Raw genomic sequence first — 15883 nt, 5'->3', positions numbered from 1 at the left:
TGATTCGCCAGATGATTCTCAGACCTGTACCCCTGGGGCAAATTATACATTATATGCTAAAAAAAAAAAAAAAAAAAGACTACATGACCAGAACCAGCCAATTCTACATCCCTGCTGACAATCCTGGATAAGCTTCTTTGTTTGGCAAGGTTTGGATAAGTCATTGGATGTAACTGAGCCTCAGTTTCTTCATTTGTAAAATGGGAATCACAGTGCTTTTACTGCAAGATTGTTACAAGGGTGAGAGACAAAATATGTAAAGCATCTTGAATATAATAGACAGAGAATACCATGATAGTGTTTATCTGAGTCATTATAGTATAAGGTGAGTATTGGCTTTGGGAATAGATGGACCTGCTGAATTTCTCTAAGTTTTCATTTCCTTATCTATCAAATGGCAATAGCATCTTATAGCAGCTTTTCCCAAAGTCTGTTCCAAAGAATACTGTTAGCTTCACAGAATATGAAGAAAATATTAAGCAAAACCTGGGTTTTCTGATCAAAATTTTGAGGGAAGCTCTTATAGACAGCTTTCCTTATGCAGGGATTTTTTTAATAGATTTTTTAGAATCTGTAATATATAACATGAGAATGTACTTTGTGAATTTCCAAGTGGGAGCTGTAGTATTTCTCCTTTCATTTTTTCACTACGGATTTTTTTCGGGGGTGTCTATAACAACTTGCAGAAAACAGCTGTATAGAAAATATTTTGGAAGTACTTACTTGTCTTGAAGATTAAATGGATAATATGTGTAGAGCAGGTATATAGTAAGAGTTCAATAAATGTAATGATCATCATTATTACCATACTCCTCATTATAATCATTATTTAGCTCTACCATGATACAAGTTATCTGGGCCAGAAAAAGTATGCCTAGTACATTCTTAGAAATAGGGGTTTGGAAACTGCAGCCAGAGGTCTTGTCTGCCAGTTTAGGATGAGCTAGTCCAATGGTGGTAGAAACTTCAGCAGACAATATACAACTTAATTACATCAGGTGTATTTATTTGTATGAAATAGATTCCTTAGAGTCACCAATAGGTTCTTTGATGATTAAAATTTTCCTGGAACATCCCAGGCTGGAATTCCATTGGTAGAGACCCTGTTGTTGCATTGCCTTTTTGGGTTGGTTTTAGCATTTCATGAAACCTCTTTTTAACACAGGTATCTTCCTATATCTGAGAGTTTTGCCCCTTTTCCTCCCCACTTAAGCTAAGAAACAATTAACTGTGAAACTTGACAGAGGTAATGAGAAATGTTATTGAATATCTGACTTATGTAACTGGACTATCTTCTCTTTGATTCAGTTCTTTGGCAATCTGGAAATAATTTGCCTTTACCCTTGTATATCTCCAGTCAAGGTGTACACAGTTCACCTAGATATACGGTCCTTTTAAAATCATCTTTAAGCTTTTATCCATTCTCTACTCCTTATGGTAGAGTTAAATCATATTTCAAGAGCAGAATTCTAGGATGGTGGTGGATCCTGTTGCTTTCTACCAGAAGTCTTCAGGGACTATGCGGGTTGCTTGTCCATGAACTAATCTTTTAGAGGGAGATATATTTTTAGAGAGAGATGTATTAACCCAAAAGGAAATTTCCTCACACATAAAAAATGTATTTATGCACCAAACCTGCTTGTACTGAAGGGTAAGATGTGGGATAAATCTACAAGAAACTTTGTATCTAGCCTGGAGGCCAACGTTATAGATTTTATTTGCTGTATAGGATTCATGACTAGGATTAGCTTCTCTTTTCTCATTCTGATGGTTAAGATGGATATCACGAAAAAGTAAGAAATTAATTATTTCTTCACTATTTTAACCCTTGGTATGGCTGTTCAGGAGGTTGTTTGCATTAGGTTGTGGACCAAAAACATAAAGAGGCCAAGAGGGCTGAGGTGGACTGAGAGAGGCTTTCGCAATCTATTGGTCCATTGATTCCCAAGGACCATTTCAACCCTTCCCTTATGCGCCTCAAGTGAAGGAGAGCTCCTATTATGAATGGATTGATGGTAATTAAAATGGATATTCTGAGAATACCTGAAGTTCATTCTCAGAATAAAATGTCTTTCTGAAATGTTCATCAAAAAAAAAAAAATGGATATTCTGTCTGTCTCTACTTTCTTAGTATGTGGTTTGACAAGAATGTTAGAGAAAAACAATGAACTCTGGCCAAGTTAATGCTGTGACCTTCATAAATAAAAAAGAAGTGATTTAGATTTTTTTTTTTTTTACCAAAGTCAAGTTCTGTTTATGAAAAGCTTTTTGTTAAGTAAAAACTCAGATTTAATATGACCTTGTGGAAATATCTGAATTCAGTTGTTCCATCCCATAAAGAGGCCAGGCTCTGTGGCAGTTACACAAGGTACAAATATGGACAATGAGGTCATGGCAGCTCAGATGCCAACTGATATCTTGGCGACCCTGAGGAACCTGACTCGATCCTAGTAATTCTCCTTTATATAGCACACATGATTTTGTAAACAATCAAGCTAAATAAAACATCTGAGGAAGATTTCATGGCCTAAGAGCCATCCAAGACCACTCTGAAAAACAAGCTCTAAGCTTTGCCTGTTTGTTTATGATCTCTGTGGGTTTTCTGACTGGACCCAGAGTGTTCTAACTCATTTAATTACATAAAACCTCTTTGCTCCATCTAAGTTATAAACCCACTACTTTATTAGATATTTTATCTGAAAGATATGCTGGTTTCCTTCTTGAGAGATTCAAAGCCCGTGTTTCACAGGCTCACAAGAAGTAGGTTATCATTAGACATTTAATTATTCTACTATTGTCCCACATTTGTATTCTTTATTTTATTTTGTAGAACTCTATTAATGAATAGGAAATAGAGTTATAAGCATTATTTTATGCCTCCTTATTACAGTTTTATTGTCATACATTAGAGGTGGGTTTAGGAATGGTTATCACTGATGTCTTATTATTGCCAAGAAGGATTCTTGGTCAGTTATACTAAAACCAAAATCATCATTTTTGGTAGACCTCTACATATGATTAACTTTGCCAACAATTCTATACTATAAGTTTACTTGTTCAGGCACCTTGGTATCTGAATGAGATCAGTTTACTTTGGAAGATACATTTGATTATATTTTGTAGGCTAAAGTAAATACTGCCATATGCTAGAGCAGTGCTGTCCAGTAGAAATAGAATGTGAACCGCCAATGCAAGCCATGTGAAAAGTTTTAAATTTTCTAGGAGTTAAACTAAAATGTTTAAAAATACAGGTAAAACTCTTTTAAATAAATAATTATAATTTTTATATTTATTTAACCCAATATATCCAAAGTATTATCATTTCAACATGAAGTAAATATAAATATTTTGTTTATGGTTTGTTTATTTAAAAGAGAGAGAGAAAGAGGGAGAGACCACAGGGTGGGGGGTTAGAGGGAGAAGCAGGCTCCCCACTAGGCAGGGAGCTGGATGTGGGATTCAGTCCCAGGACCCCGGGATCATGACCTCAGCCAAAGGCAGACTCTTAACCAACTGAACCACGCAGATGCTCTCAACATGAAGTAAATATAGAAACTAATAAGGAGATACTTTAATTCATTTCTCTACCAAAGCTTAAAGAAGATCCGTAGGTGAAGTGTTTCACTGCTCTTAATACAAAGAAAGGTTTTATTTCTGTTGAGCCATGCATTTGTCTTTCTCTTGGGGACTCAGTGAATCACAGAACTGCTCATGTTGGCCTGTTGTGTTGGTTGGGAGCTAGAAAACTACAGTGAAATTTGATCTTATTTACTTGTGCACATAGCTCCCTTAAATAAAGATCACATTTCTCAGCTTCTTTTACATCCAGGTATGGTCCTGTGGCTTAGTTATTGGTCAATAATATACAGATGACCATTTCCAGCAGTAGCTTCAACGAAGTCTCCTTTAAAGAGAGGGGGTAGGGACACCTGGGTGGCTCACTCAGTTAAGCGTCTGACTTCAGCTCAGGCCATGATCTCAGAGTCCTGGGATGGAGTTCCACATGGAGGCCCACTCAGCAGGGAGTCTGCTTCTTTCTCTCCCTCGGTCGCTCCCAGCCCCACTCGTGCCCTGAATCTCTCTCAAATAAATAAACAAAATCTTAAAAAAAAAAAACCAGAGGAGACAAGGCCTCTCCTCTCTCCCTAGTCTGTGTTCTAGTGCCTGGAACAAAGATGTGGTAGCTGGAAAACTGGCTGCCATTGCATCCTATGAGAATAAAGGTCCATCCTGGGGATAGGAGAGGTATGAGTGAGAAGCAGCTTTCTTTCTGGAGTCATCACACAAGCTTTGGACTGCCTACCTCTAGATTTCTTTTTTGTGAGAGAAAATCACACTTATGTCTTGTTTAAGCCACTCTTTTTTTTTTTTTTTCCTTGAGGGAGGTATTTCTTGTCGCTGAACTCTAATCTTATCTGACATACCTGGAATATAAATGTTCTCTGACTGTGATTTCATAATGAATAGCAGAACTTAAAAGAAAGGGAGTGAAAAGACAGAACAACTACTTTTTAGCCAACTTTTCAGTAAAACATCTATCCTACAAACACAGGAAACAACACCATTGAGGTAGGAACAAAAGCATGCAATGCCTTTGGAGTAGAGAGAATTTTCATACTCTTTTAAACTTATTCAGCTTTCCAGTATCTGAAAATGAATTTCTTTGAGACAGCTACTAATTTGTCTTCTACTTACAAAAGATTTGTCTTTGAAATGTGTCTTTACAATGAAAATTGAAATATAATGACAATAATAGCTGCCACTTATTATTATAATTTAATGTCTATGATGGGAGAAGCATTATGCTAGGTGTTTCACATATATTATCTCATTTAACCCTTACCACTACTCTACATAGTAAGAATTATTTGCCCATTTTACAGGAGAAACTCAGAAAAACCAAGTAACTTATTCGAGATCTCATAGTAACTTAGAAGTCGAGCTGGGATGTGAGTTCATTTCTGTCTGAATTTTTTTCTGTCCTGAATCTCTGACAATTTTCATAATTTTCTGACAGTCTAGGAAGAGGTGCTGGGATACTGCTCTGTATATGCTTATTGCCACTTTTCTAGATATTCAGTGCCAGTGCTGACAATGGAAAGGTAATATCTGAATCTGAGCAAGCCTCTCTGAATGGTATATTGAACAAGAGGTCTAAACCAGAAATCCCAAGACTTGCTTCTCATATTAACTATGGGCTTAATTAGCTGCATGATCCAGCATAAGTCATTCAACCTTTCTGGGCCTCAGTTTTCTCTCCTTATATAAAGAATGGGCAGAACTAGGTGTTCTCTAAGATCTAATCTAGTAAAAACATTCCATGATTATACCAGTAAGTCTGTCAACAAGGAAATGAACAAAAGGGAGTGTGCTGGAAAAGAAAGTAGGCAGTGGTATTTAGATTACTTTAAATGCTAGATGCTTGACATGCAGAATAAAATTCAAAAAATCAATGGACCTAGCAGAGAAGTGTGGGAAGCTCTTTTTGATTGTTGAAACTGTTTATTCTTGACTCCACTGTTAATTTGACTGCTATGGTTTCAGAAATATCTTTTGAACAAAACTTCTTAGAATGTTCTCCTAATGCACATTAACTGAAGCATTTTGGTAGCATGGAATGAACTCTTTTTAAGTTTGCTGGACTCTAATGTGTTTACCCATACTTCAGTAGAATGAATTCTTTAACTGGAAGTTAAACTTTTTATCCACTTAGAGTAAAAAAAATGGAAATTACTGAAAAATAGATTTTAAATGTGCACTTAGTTGAAAAACACATTTTGCAGATGTGTACATTGAGACCCAGAGTGGCTGAGTTGCCTAAGATTATATTGAGAGTCAGAGCTCTGCCAGGACACTGGAAGCATCTGCTGTATGTCAAGTTTTGGTGAGGGTTCAGAGGGGCAACAGATTATTAGCTAAACTTTGGGCTGATGCAGGACTGGATATCCATATTTGAAACCCATCTAGAAGACGATGTGCCTTACAAAGATAGACTGGAAGAAAATGATCTGTCTCAGGCTTAGGTCTGAAGATATTAAATAACTAACTTCCTCCTAGATTTCATGGCCACTAGTCAAGTTTCATGAGGGCGTGGAGCCCGAGTTTATATTATCTATATGGTCAAAAAAAACTGTGACCTGAGATTTTTAATTTAAAGTTTACCCTGATCTGTAGGAGAAGGGCTCCTGGCAGACACAAATGTAAATCCTCCCCAGGAAAATACTGGCTTCACACAGGACTGAGAGAAAATTTCAACATATTTGAACTCACAAGAAAAAAAATAACAGAAACAAGAAAGCAAGTTGTCATATGCAAGAGTTGATAGAAACGACAAAACACAGACCCAGACCCACAAAGACTTGACATGTTACATTCTCAGCATATTAAATAACTATTTCATATGTTTAAAGGGAATAACCAGAAACAGGATTAAAGAGGAAAATATTATCAAAAATCAATGAGGAATATTTAAAAAAAAACAAGTTAAAATTTTAGAAATAAAAAGTAATCACTGAAATTAAAAATTCAGTGGAAGTGTTAGACATCAAAATAAACAGAGCTGAAGAGACATTTAGTGAGCCAGAAGACAAATTTGAAGAAATTATCTATAACAAAGAAGCAAAGACATGGAAAATAGGAAAAAGAAGTAAATGACATAAAGGTCAGAGTAGGCAGTCTAATTGAACTTCCAAAAGGAGGTAATAAAGAATGTAGGAAAACCAAGGTTTAAAGAAATAATGACTAAATACTTCTTATGATTAATGGAAGACAAGCATCTTTACATTCAAGAAACTCAGCATGTCACAAGCAAGGTTTGAAAAAAAATGAATCTGCAGTGATCTTTAAGACAGGCTATTGCCAGCCAACTCTACGGCAATAAATTTGACAATCTGGAAGAAATGGATGCATTCCTAGAAACATATAAACTACCACAACTGAACCAGGAAGAAATAGAAAGCCTGAACAGACCCATAACCAGTAAGGAGATTGAAACAGTCATTAAAAATCTCCAAACAAACAAAAGCCCAGGGCCAGAAGGCTTCCCAGGGGAATTCTACCAAACATTTAAAGAAGAACTAATTCCTATTCTCCTAAAACTGTTCCAAAAAATAGCCAGCCTCAACTCTGAAGCATACAAAATCAAGTTAAGTTGTCCTGTATCTCAAAGCAAATTAGTTCCTTCAGCTATAAAATGAGGAAACTATTACCTACTCATACTTTATGGACAGTATGAAAGGGCTTCCCAGAAACCTTATTACCAGGTTACTGGGAATTTGGAAGCTTAGGTACAAGTCAAGTTTTTTATAGCAGATGCAAGACCCCATTCAGAATTGCTATGAGCTCCACCTAGTGTGAAAATGTACTGTCCTTAGTCTCTTTTTTTTTTTTTTTAAATTTTTTATTTTTTATAAACATATATTTTTATCCCCAGGGGTACAGGTCTGTGAATCACCAGGTTTACACACTTCACAGCACTCACCAAATCACATACCCTCCCCAATGTCCATAATCCCACCCCCTTCTCCCAAACCCCCTCCCCCCGGCAACCCTCAGTTTGTTGTGAGATTAAGAGTCACTTATGGTTTGTCCTTAGTCTCTCATGAAGGACTAAACCCTGTTCTTCCCATCCCTCTTCTTCTTCTCTCTAATGACTCAGAATCTGGAATAGTCCTTCAGGTATTTTGCAGACATTTTGTATCACCATAGATCAATGCGCAATCCAACATCAAATAATGACCCCCATATTATGTCCATAATGATGAAAGGAAGAAAATGAGTATATACGTATTTGGAGAAAAAATAAAAACCATCAGGTAAATGTAGGATATTTGTGTTTTAGCAATGAAAGTCTCATTTAATTTATTGGTGGGGGGGAGATATATGGGGTATATCTCCAATCATCTGATTTTGACATATGGAATTGGGACGTATTTTGATTCATTACCCATGTCCTGGCCACCAGTTTTGCACAACTGCATTCTGGCTTCCTTTAACCTCTCACAGCCTTCTCCACTATAATACATTTTCCACCTCCTCCTTCTGCCCTGACAGAGGACTGCCAGGCAGCAGGTCACCCTGTGCAGGGGGGCATCCAGCTCCCTATGGGATCCCACCTACAGGGCCAAATATACCTTTCAGATAGGCCCTTCGCTGTGTCCGAGTTCACTTCATGTAGATAAACAACCGAGAAAGGTGCCCACTAGCAAACGAACCCAGAATGCAGAGTAAGAGTCTGAGGAAATGAGAGGAATGTATTTCAAGTGAAGCACAAAATTTTCCTGTTTTCTTTAGATGCTGCTATAGATGTGTAAAAATGTATTCCTTATTAGTGACTATACTTTAACCATGTAAATAAGCATACCTCTTCACACTCATGCTTACTTACATTTTCTTGCCTCACAATTACCACCTTATTTAAATATATGTCTCTAGTTTGAAAAGCAATTTTAAAGCTTTAATGTCCTAGAACAGTCGGTAGTTAGCTCAGATTTACAGAGAGGCAGTTGCAAACTTACCTCTCTGTGCAAACTTGTTAAGTTGTCAAAAGTTCCACCGGATTTTGCATTGCTGCCTGCTAAGGCTGGCATTACAGGTGTGGTTTTCATGGTCTCAGAACAAAATGTAAAAGATGTATTTTGAAAACATTTGATATTTGTTGTGCTTTGAATCACCTGACTATATCTATATCTATCTATCTATACACACACACATATGTACATACATACACAATTTAATGGTCATTAAATGAATTCTCTTTTATAAAGATATGGGATTTTTGAATAGGAGAACATTTTGGGGCTCAATTTCTATTTTTACTTGAGACAAAAAAAGGCTTAGGGGGTGACTATCTCTGAGTGGGACATGTTGCTAGGAAATCATAATAATAGCGTGATTTTTTTCTACTTCATACCTCTCTCAGAGATATATCTGTGGATTTAGTCTTACATACTCAATTTGACTTGTAATTCTCTTAAGAATGGTTTTGGGTTGTATTTCTAGTGCCTCCAATGAACTTCGCTTACTGATTCAACAATCTAGAGTTAATGTTTTGACCTCACTGTAGTGTTAATGCTGTAGCCCCTGTATCTATCAGGTTTCTTTTTTTTTTTTTTAAATCAATCAAATCAGAACCACCTGAAGGTTTATTCTTCATTCTTTTACTGAATAGAAAAGGATTTACTTTAAAATAAATTTGATCAGAGATTGTCATACTTTGAATAGCAAGTTAATAGAATCTATGTAGGGATTAGTCACAAGCTTTTTGTCCTTGTAGGCTGAAAAGCACTATAAAACCTTCTATCATGTTTCAGTGGCTAGCTGTCTATATTCGAGCTTTTCTTTAAGTACAGGGAATTTGTAGCATTATGATATGCTAACATTGTTTGCTAATTAACAGAAACATTTCTTCTGAGACCTCAGCTACTGTTCCTAAGAAATTCAGGTGTGTATCCAAAACCAAATAGGGAAAAGCACCTGCAATGCTAGGCTCTAGTTATTTTATATATGAGTAGATTTTTCTCTTCACTGGCATGATGAATGGCTACATAGTGCTGCCCATAGCGTGTGCATTACATTTTGAACAAAGCTTCTTTGTCAAATGGCATTTATGACCCTGCTGTTTCTGTAATGTCTGTAGGAAAAATACAGTGTACACACTAATCATTTCAAATGGTCTGATCGATACCTAGAAATTATAGGAAAGTGATACATTGTATGTGGTAGACATGTATGGTCAGATGAGAATCTTTTGATTATTGGCACTTTCAATAAAGGGGAAAACTAATAATGTTTTTTAAAGCATACAGTCTTTGTATTATCAAGGAAAGTTTCCCTGGAAAAAATAATTATATGAGCCTCTTACAACTTCCTTCTCTAATTACCTGTTTTATTAGTAGACGCAGATCACATCCATTAGGGAACACTTAAAAACATAATGAGACATTGTTATAATGAAGATATATATATACACACACATATGTGTGTGTGTATACGTGTACCTCAATAAATAGAGGCAAATTCTCAAACAACATGGTCTATATATCAAAGCATGGATGTATTTATAATGAAAACAAACCTACAATTAATATTTTCTCACCACAAACAATATGGAGCTAAGAGTTTATGGACTGTATCCATGAACCATTCATAATCAGTGTCAAAAGCTCAATATACAGGATCAAGAATCATAGATCTCAGTGTTGGAAGGGGCCTCAAGGGCCATTTGGCTAATCTACCATTTCACAAATGAGGCAGCTGGTACTCCAAGAAGTTACGCAAGTTATTCAGGGTCATTGTGCTGTGACTATACCTAAACACACATACATATACTGTCATGTCTCTGGTGGACAAGATGGCCACATGTCACAGACTAGCCTGAAAACAAATATCCTTACAACAAAGCCTTATGGGATCTTCAGGAACTGACCCCGGATGTGTGGATGGGGTACACAATGATAGTACCTCATATGGCTTCTGCTGTATAGCAAATAGAATGTTCAGAAATATCTCAGAGCTGAATGCTCCATCTCTCTCTAGCTGATTAATCTACTTCTAAGATATAGTATAATGAGAGAGGATCACAGTAGAGAGGAGCAGAGTTGTCCTCTCTACGTGAATGCTTACCTTCTATGAATTTCGCTGCCAGTTATCTATGAGTAACAATAGATGGGGTGGCTCAGAGGAAGTTTCATCAAGGAAAGAGGACTACAAAGCTCTGAACTCTGCTTTTATGTTCCCCCTCAAAGACTACGTGACCAGGAGAAGCCAGATTTTATGAAAGAAATATAGTAAATGCACTTTAAAATGACAATAGTAGAGGTTAGGGCCAGTAGCCTTAGCATAGGTTAAATGTATTACTGAGATTTCATGGCAAGGAGTTCCGTTTTAAGGGAGCGTGATTTGACCTGTGGTATATCCAAATCTCAACCATGTTATAACAAGCTTCAATTGTATCCCTCTTGAGGTTTTTTAAAAGACTAATGAGTTAACCTTTGTGAACTACCATGAGACCCTCAGGTGAGAGAAACCTATATCAAGTATCAGTTCAGTGCTGCTAACAATACTCAACGTACCTGCAAACAGACCGAAAGTCATCAGTAAACTATCCACGGCAGTCCTCTTGGTATAGGAGCAGCCCAGATAACATGCTAACAGCTAAGCTTCATGCGCTTAGAGGAAGAAAATGATCAATGGCAAAGAGCCTATCCACCTTTGAAATGACATGATCCATTATAAGAATCAGATGTTAAATTCCTTCCTGTACTGAGCACACTCAATTAAAAGTCTGCACAGTGAGATCATCTTGATGGTTAAATATGCTCTGTGGGAACAACCTTTATGGAGCTTAAAAATCACAGAAGGACTATTCTTACTGTGGCACTAGAGACTTGGAAGGCATTTCCTTCCCCTATTTTTCAATTTGGTAGTTTTATTAGGAAGGTTTTTTTTTTTGCCTGAGAGGCTGCTGAGTTTTGGGTCATACCTATCCGCTCTTTTGCTTCTTTGAGCAAGAGATGCTTCTAAGTGTTCTTTTTCTATTGGGTCCAGAATGGATGAATGTGGCTTTCATCTAGGATCTCTGGACAAAAATGTATCATTTGTGCACTTGATATTTGATGCCCTTCATCTCCTTGAACTTTCCCTTTTCTGTAAGTTCATCTATTCACCGGAGTCCCAGCTCCTATCTAACTCTTCCTTCTTCCTTTGGCAGGGGTGAGGATGGAGGGCTGAGAAGAATGTCAGGCATGGAACAAAATCAGCAGAACCAGTTTCTATCTGCAGGTTTGCAACCAGCCAGGCTGTTGGTCTAGGATGAGCTATTTAACCTCTCTGGCTCTCAGGTTCCTCATGTTTTAAAAACTTGAAACATGTTCATTGTTGTTTTTTTCCCTACTCTTGTTTATTGAAGTAATCTCTCCACCCCACATGGGGCTAGAACTCACAACCCCAAGATCAAGAGTCGCATGCTCTTCCGGCTGAGCCAGCCAGGCACCTCCACTGTTCATTGTTTACTGCTTGTCTCACCCCTGCCAGACTGCAAGCCCCAGTAGCACAGGAATCTTTATTCTCCTCACTGATGGGTCCCAAGATCCTAGCACACGGTACATAGTAGGTGCTCAATGAAAACTTGTTTCATAAATAAATAATACACTTGTCTGTTAGCGGTGTCATCACCATTCATCCAGTCTCCCACTGTAGACATCAAAGAGTTAGTGAAAATTCCTACCTGCCCTAACACATTTCCAGTAACGAGGTCTCCTAGCTACTTTCATATCCATCCTTTTGCCTCCATCTGTGCTTAAATTCCCTTATATCAAGTTTTCATCACTTTTCACTATATCCTCCAAACTACTTTCAGAGTGATCATTTTAAAATACAAACACAGTTAGGGTACCTAGGTGGCTCAGTTGGTGAAGCACCTGCCTTCAGCTTGGGTCATGATCCTGGGGTCCTGGGACCGAGCCCCACATTGGGCTCCCTGCTCAGTGGGAGTTGGCTTCTCCCTTCCCTCTGCCTCCCCCCGACTCACACTCTTTTTCTCGCCCTCCCTCTCAAATAAATAAAGGAAATCTTAAATAAAATAAAATAAAATAAAATAAAATAAAATAAAATAAAATATAAACATGGTTATGATATTAACCTCTTTAAACCCCTTCAATGGCTTTCCCATTGTCCTCAGGCTCAAGTCCAAACTCATAGGTGTGGTATACAGTCTTTTGTGACCACTTCCTAGACCTTCAGATAATGTGAAATACACCTTGTGCATTGCTTCTCTCTCTCTTTTAGAGCACTTAAGTGAGAGACATTTAAAAATCTTTGTTCACAATTGTCTCCTCAGCTATGGCTATGTTTTATCGCCTCACATGCTGCCAGGGACATAATAGGGGCTCAGTAAATGTCTGGCAAATGAACAAGTAAGTGAGGAGGTTAGACCACTGCAGTGGCTTTCACCGATGGGCAAACCATTTAATGTCTCTGTGCCTCCAAGTATTAGAATCTCCAGTGATGCTGAGGCAGAAGGACTAGAAACCACCATACCTATGAAACACTGAAGCAGATGTCTCTACACTTTCTTCCACACCTATTCTTCTATGGGACTATCACTTTTCCTCATCATTTGATTTGTTTGGGTGGGTAAGGGGGATTTGAGATGAGGGAAGAGTGGGGTAGGGTTTAGGGTAATTCATCTGGAAGGGGGGAGGGGCAAGTGTAGAGGCATGTTTATCATTAGTCCTTTCTTCCTCCTGATTTCTGCTGATAGGATTGGTGCATGTCTTTGTGTATTAGGTGGAAGAGGTGGACTGAGGAAAAAGAAACTCTCAGCACAATGAATTTCATGTTGATTCATTGGAAATACAAATATTTGAATTTGTACAACTGGTGATTAGTATATCGCCAAAGGTTTTGCCCAATTCTGAGGCACCAGAAAAAGCACATACAGATGTGAGTGGCCTTAGGGAGAAATTGTACGATACAGAATCACTATTCAATCAATAAATACAGTACAGTGGTTAAATGTTTGGAATGTGAAGCCAGAATACCTCAGTGCAAGTTTAGGCTCTGATAACTACTATGCAGTTGACTTTGGACAAGTTAATTTAACCTCTCTGTGTCTCAGCTTCCTCCTTTGTAAGTGGGCACAATGACAGGACTTACCTCACAGGTAAGAGATTTAAAAAATGTTATGGAGATTAAAAAAATACATGTACAACACTGAGAATAGTGCCTATTAGATAGCAATTATGTGAGTGTATGCTTTAGTAATAATGCAAATGTTAACATTCTTGTTTTAAACTTGAAACTCTAGACATACTATGTCTGACACATGAAAGGTTGGAAGGGGTTCAATAACATTTAGCAAGTAAATCAGTACTCAGTTTAGAGCCGCAACACCCAGCTACTTTCTTTCTCTAACCATCTTCTAGTTTGTTCTATGTGTCTCTTCCACCAGACTATAGGCTTCTCCTGTGCAAGAACCACATCCATCTGGTTTGCCACTACAGCCCCAGCAACCAAGCACCTCGCCAAGCACATAGCAGGCACACATACATCTGTTCCGTAAATAAATGAAACTCTCAGCATTTTAGTCTGCATTTTAGTTATTATTACATTGTCTTTATCACTTTATCCATTTCTGAAACTATAAATTACAATCCTCTGTCCCATATTATTTCTATGTGAGGCAACACAATTTTGTAAAAAAAATTATGTTAGAATTAATGCTCTTAACAGAGGGATTTTCTTGTTTCTTTACAGCATGAGACTATAGATTTTTTGGTTCACAAACAAATTCAGTGATATAAGAAGTCTCATAGAGCTTCTCATCTTTCCTGTTTAGCACATGGCATTTTATATCCTCCAAAAAATTCATAGGCAGAGGTTCCATAGTAGTTATTGTTTATTAATTCTACTCATTTAATGTGCACATGACCTGAGGATAAGGAAGAAAAGTATAAAGAATGACCCAATATTTTTAGTTTAGGTGGTGGAAAAACAAATCATGTACACAAATAACTATATCACGATGCCAATTTTTTGCAATTACTCTCTTGCAAGGAGTACGGTAGGGTTTTAGAGGCTCCTCTCGATGTGATCAGGAGAGATTTTATAGAATAGTTAAAACTGTAATTTGTCTTGGTGGGTGTGTTGGATTTTCATAGATGGAAAGGTAGCTCAGCATTCCCTGCTGAGGAAAGGGCACAAAGAGAATGTGAACGTGTGATATGTTGGGAGTGAGCAGAGCATATGAGAACCCTTTTGCAGAAAGAGGCATTTATGCAAGAAGCAGAAGTAGAAGACAGTCTGGAGACAGAGATTTGGAATAGTTTTTGGTGGGCTTTTGATATCAGCCAAAGATATTTGAAGTTTATCTCTAGACAGTGGAAATCTACTGCTGATTTTAAGGTAGGGGATAGGAAAAGGACAGCCAAGTTGTGGGAATAGTAATTGGGTGGCAATATGCCAAGGAGTTCCTAGAGTTCCTGAGCTTAGTTCCGTTTTTTAGGGATGGAACGCCCAGCGGAAATACTCAGCAGCTGACCGGAAATGAAGGATTATTTGAGTTTGAGGGAGATACCGATTTAAAATAACCTGTAGAGAACCGACAGTGGGAGGCATGGGAAAGGATAAAATGACTGCAGGAAAATGCAGAATGAGGACAGAGGTTCAAATCCAGATTGACAGCAACAAAAGATATAATTACGAGTCCAGTAGTATGTTGTTTATGAAAACCCAGTCAAATACTAGCCTAGGAAACACTTGGAAGTCCCTTATGACCCATGAAGGCATACAGATCAGACTTTGAGAAGTGCCACCGTAAGACAAAGACCAATGAGGATTTGGGAGTGTAGGAAGGAAGAGAAAGAGGGAACTCCAATGTACCTGTTGAGCAGTCAGATCCTGTCCACTTGGGATCACAGCTGCACACTCCAGTATCCAGAAGAAAAGTGCCGTGTCCTGAGCACTGCTCTTGACAAATAGGAAGTGGGGTTTCACAGTTGACTCCTCCCCAACCAGTAGAACAGTGACATTCTCCTTTTACACAGATGCCATGGCTGGAACACATTGGGTCTAAGCAGTCCTCTGAAGGTGCCAAAAAGGAGGAAAAAAGAAAAAAGTTAACAGGTGTGGCCTATATACCTTAGGACAATGAAACTGAGATACGCACACTGATTTCCTACTATGTCATTAATACTGTTTTAATTAGGTAATAACATGTCTCATGCAAAGGCTGGATTCAAACCAGAAGAATATTAACACTTAAAAATATGGGAGGGTATCATTAAGGCTGAATCCTAAAATTAGAAGACGAAGGAAGTGGGGATCACAGCTGCACAACCTGGTTAAGTGGCTGCCTTCGACGCAGGGCATGATCCCAGTATCC

At 37.9% G+C, this 15883-nt stretch overlaps 1 protein-coding gene across 3 annotated transcripts in view; it reads right to left on the bottom strand.

Annotated features, from left to right (window-relative positions):
- Positions 1-15883, bottom strand: part of TENM1 (teneurin transmembrane protein 1) — an 805114-nt gene that overhangs the window by 227867 nt on the left and 561364 nt on the right. For all 3 annotated transcript variants that reach the window (XM_059385607.1, XM_059385606.1, XM_059385608.1), the window contains exon 13: positions 15382-15582. In XM_059385607.1, coding sequence (XP_059241590.1) covers positions 15382-15582 — 201 coding nt within the window. The remainder of the gene's footprint in view (positions 1-15381; positions 15583-15883) is intronic.

The sequence above is a fragment of the Mustela nigripes genome, chromosome X (assembly GCF_022355385.1).
Source record: "Mustela nigripes isolate SB6536 chromosome X, MUSNIG.SB6536, whole genome shotgun sequence".
Classification (NCBI taxonomy): domain Eukaryota; kingdom Metazoa; phylum Chordata; class Mammalia; order Carnivora; family Mustelidae; genus Mustela; species Mustela nigripes.
Note: the sequence above shows the minus strand (reverse complement) of the source record. Positions and strands in the feature narration are given on the sequence as shown.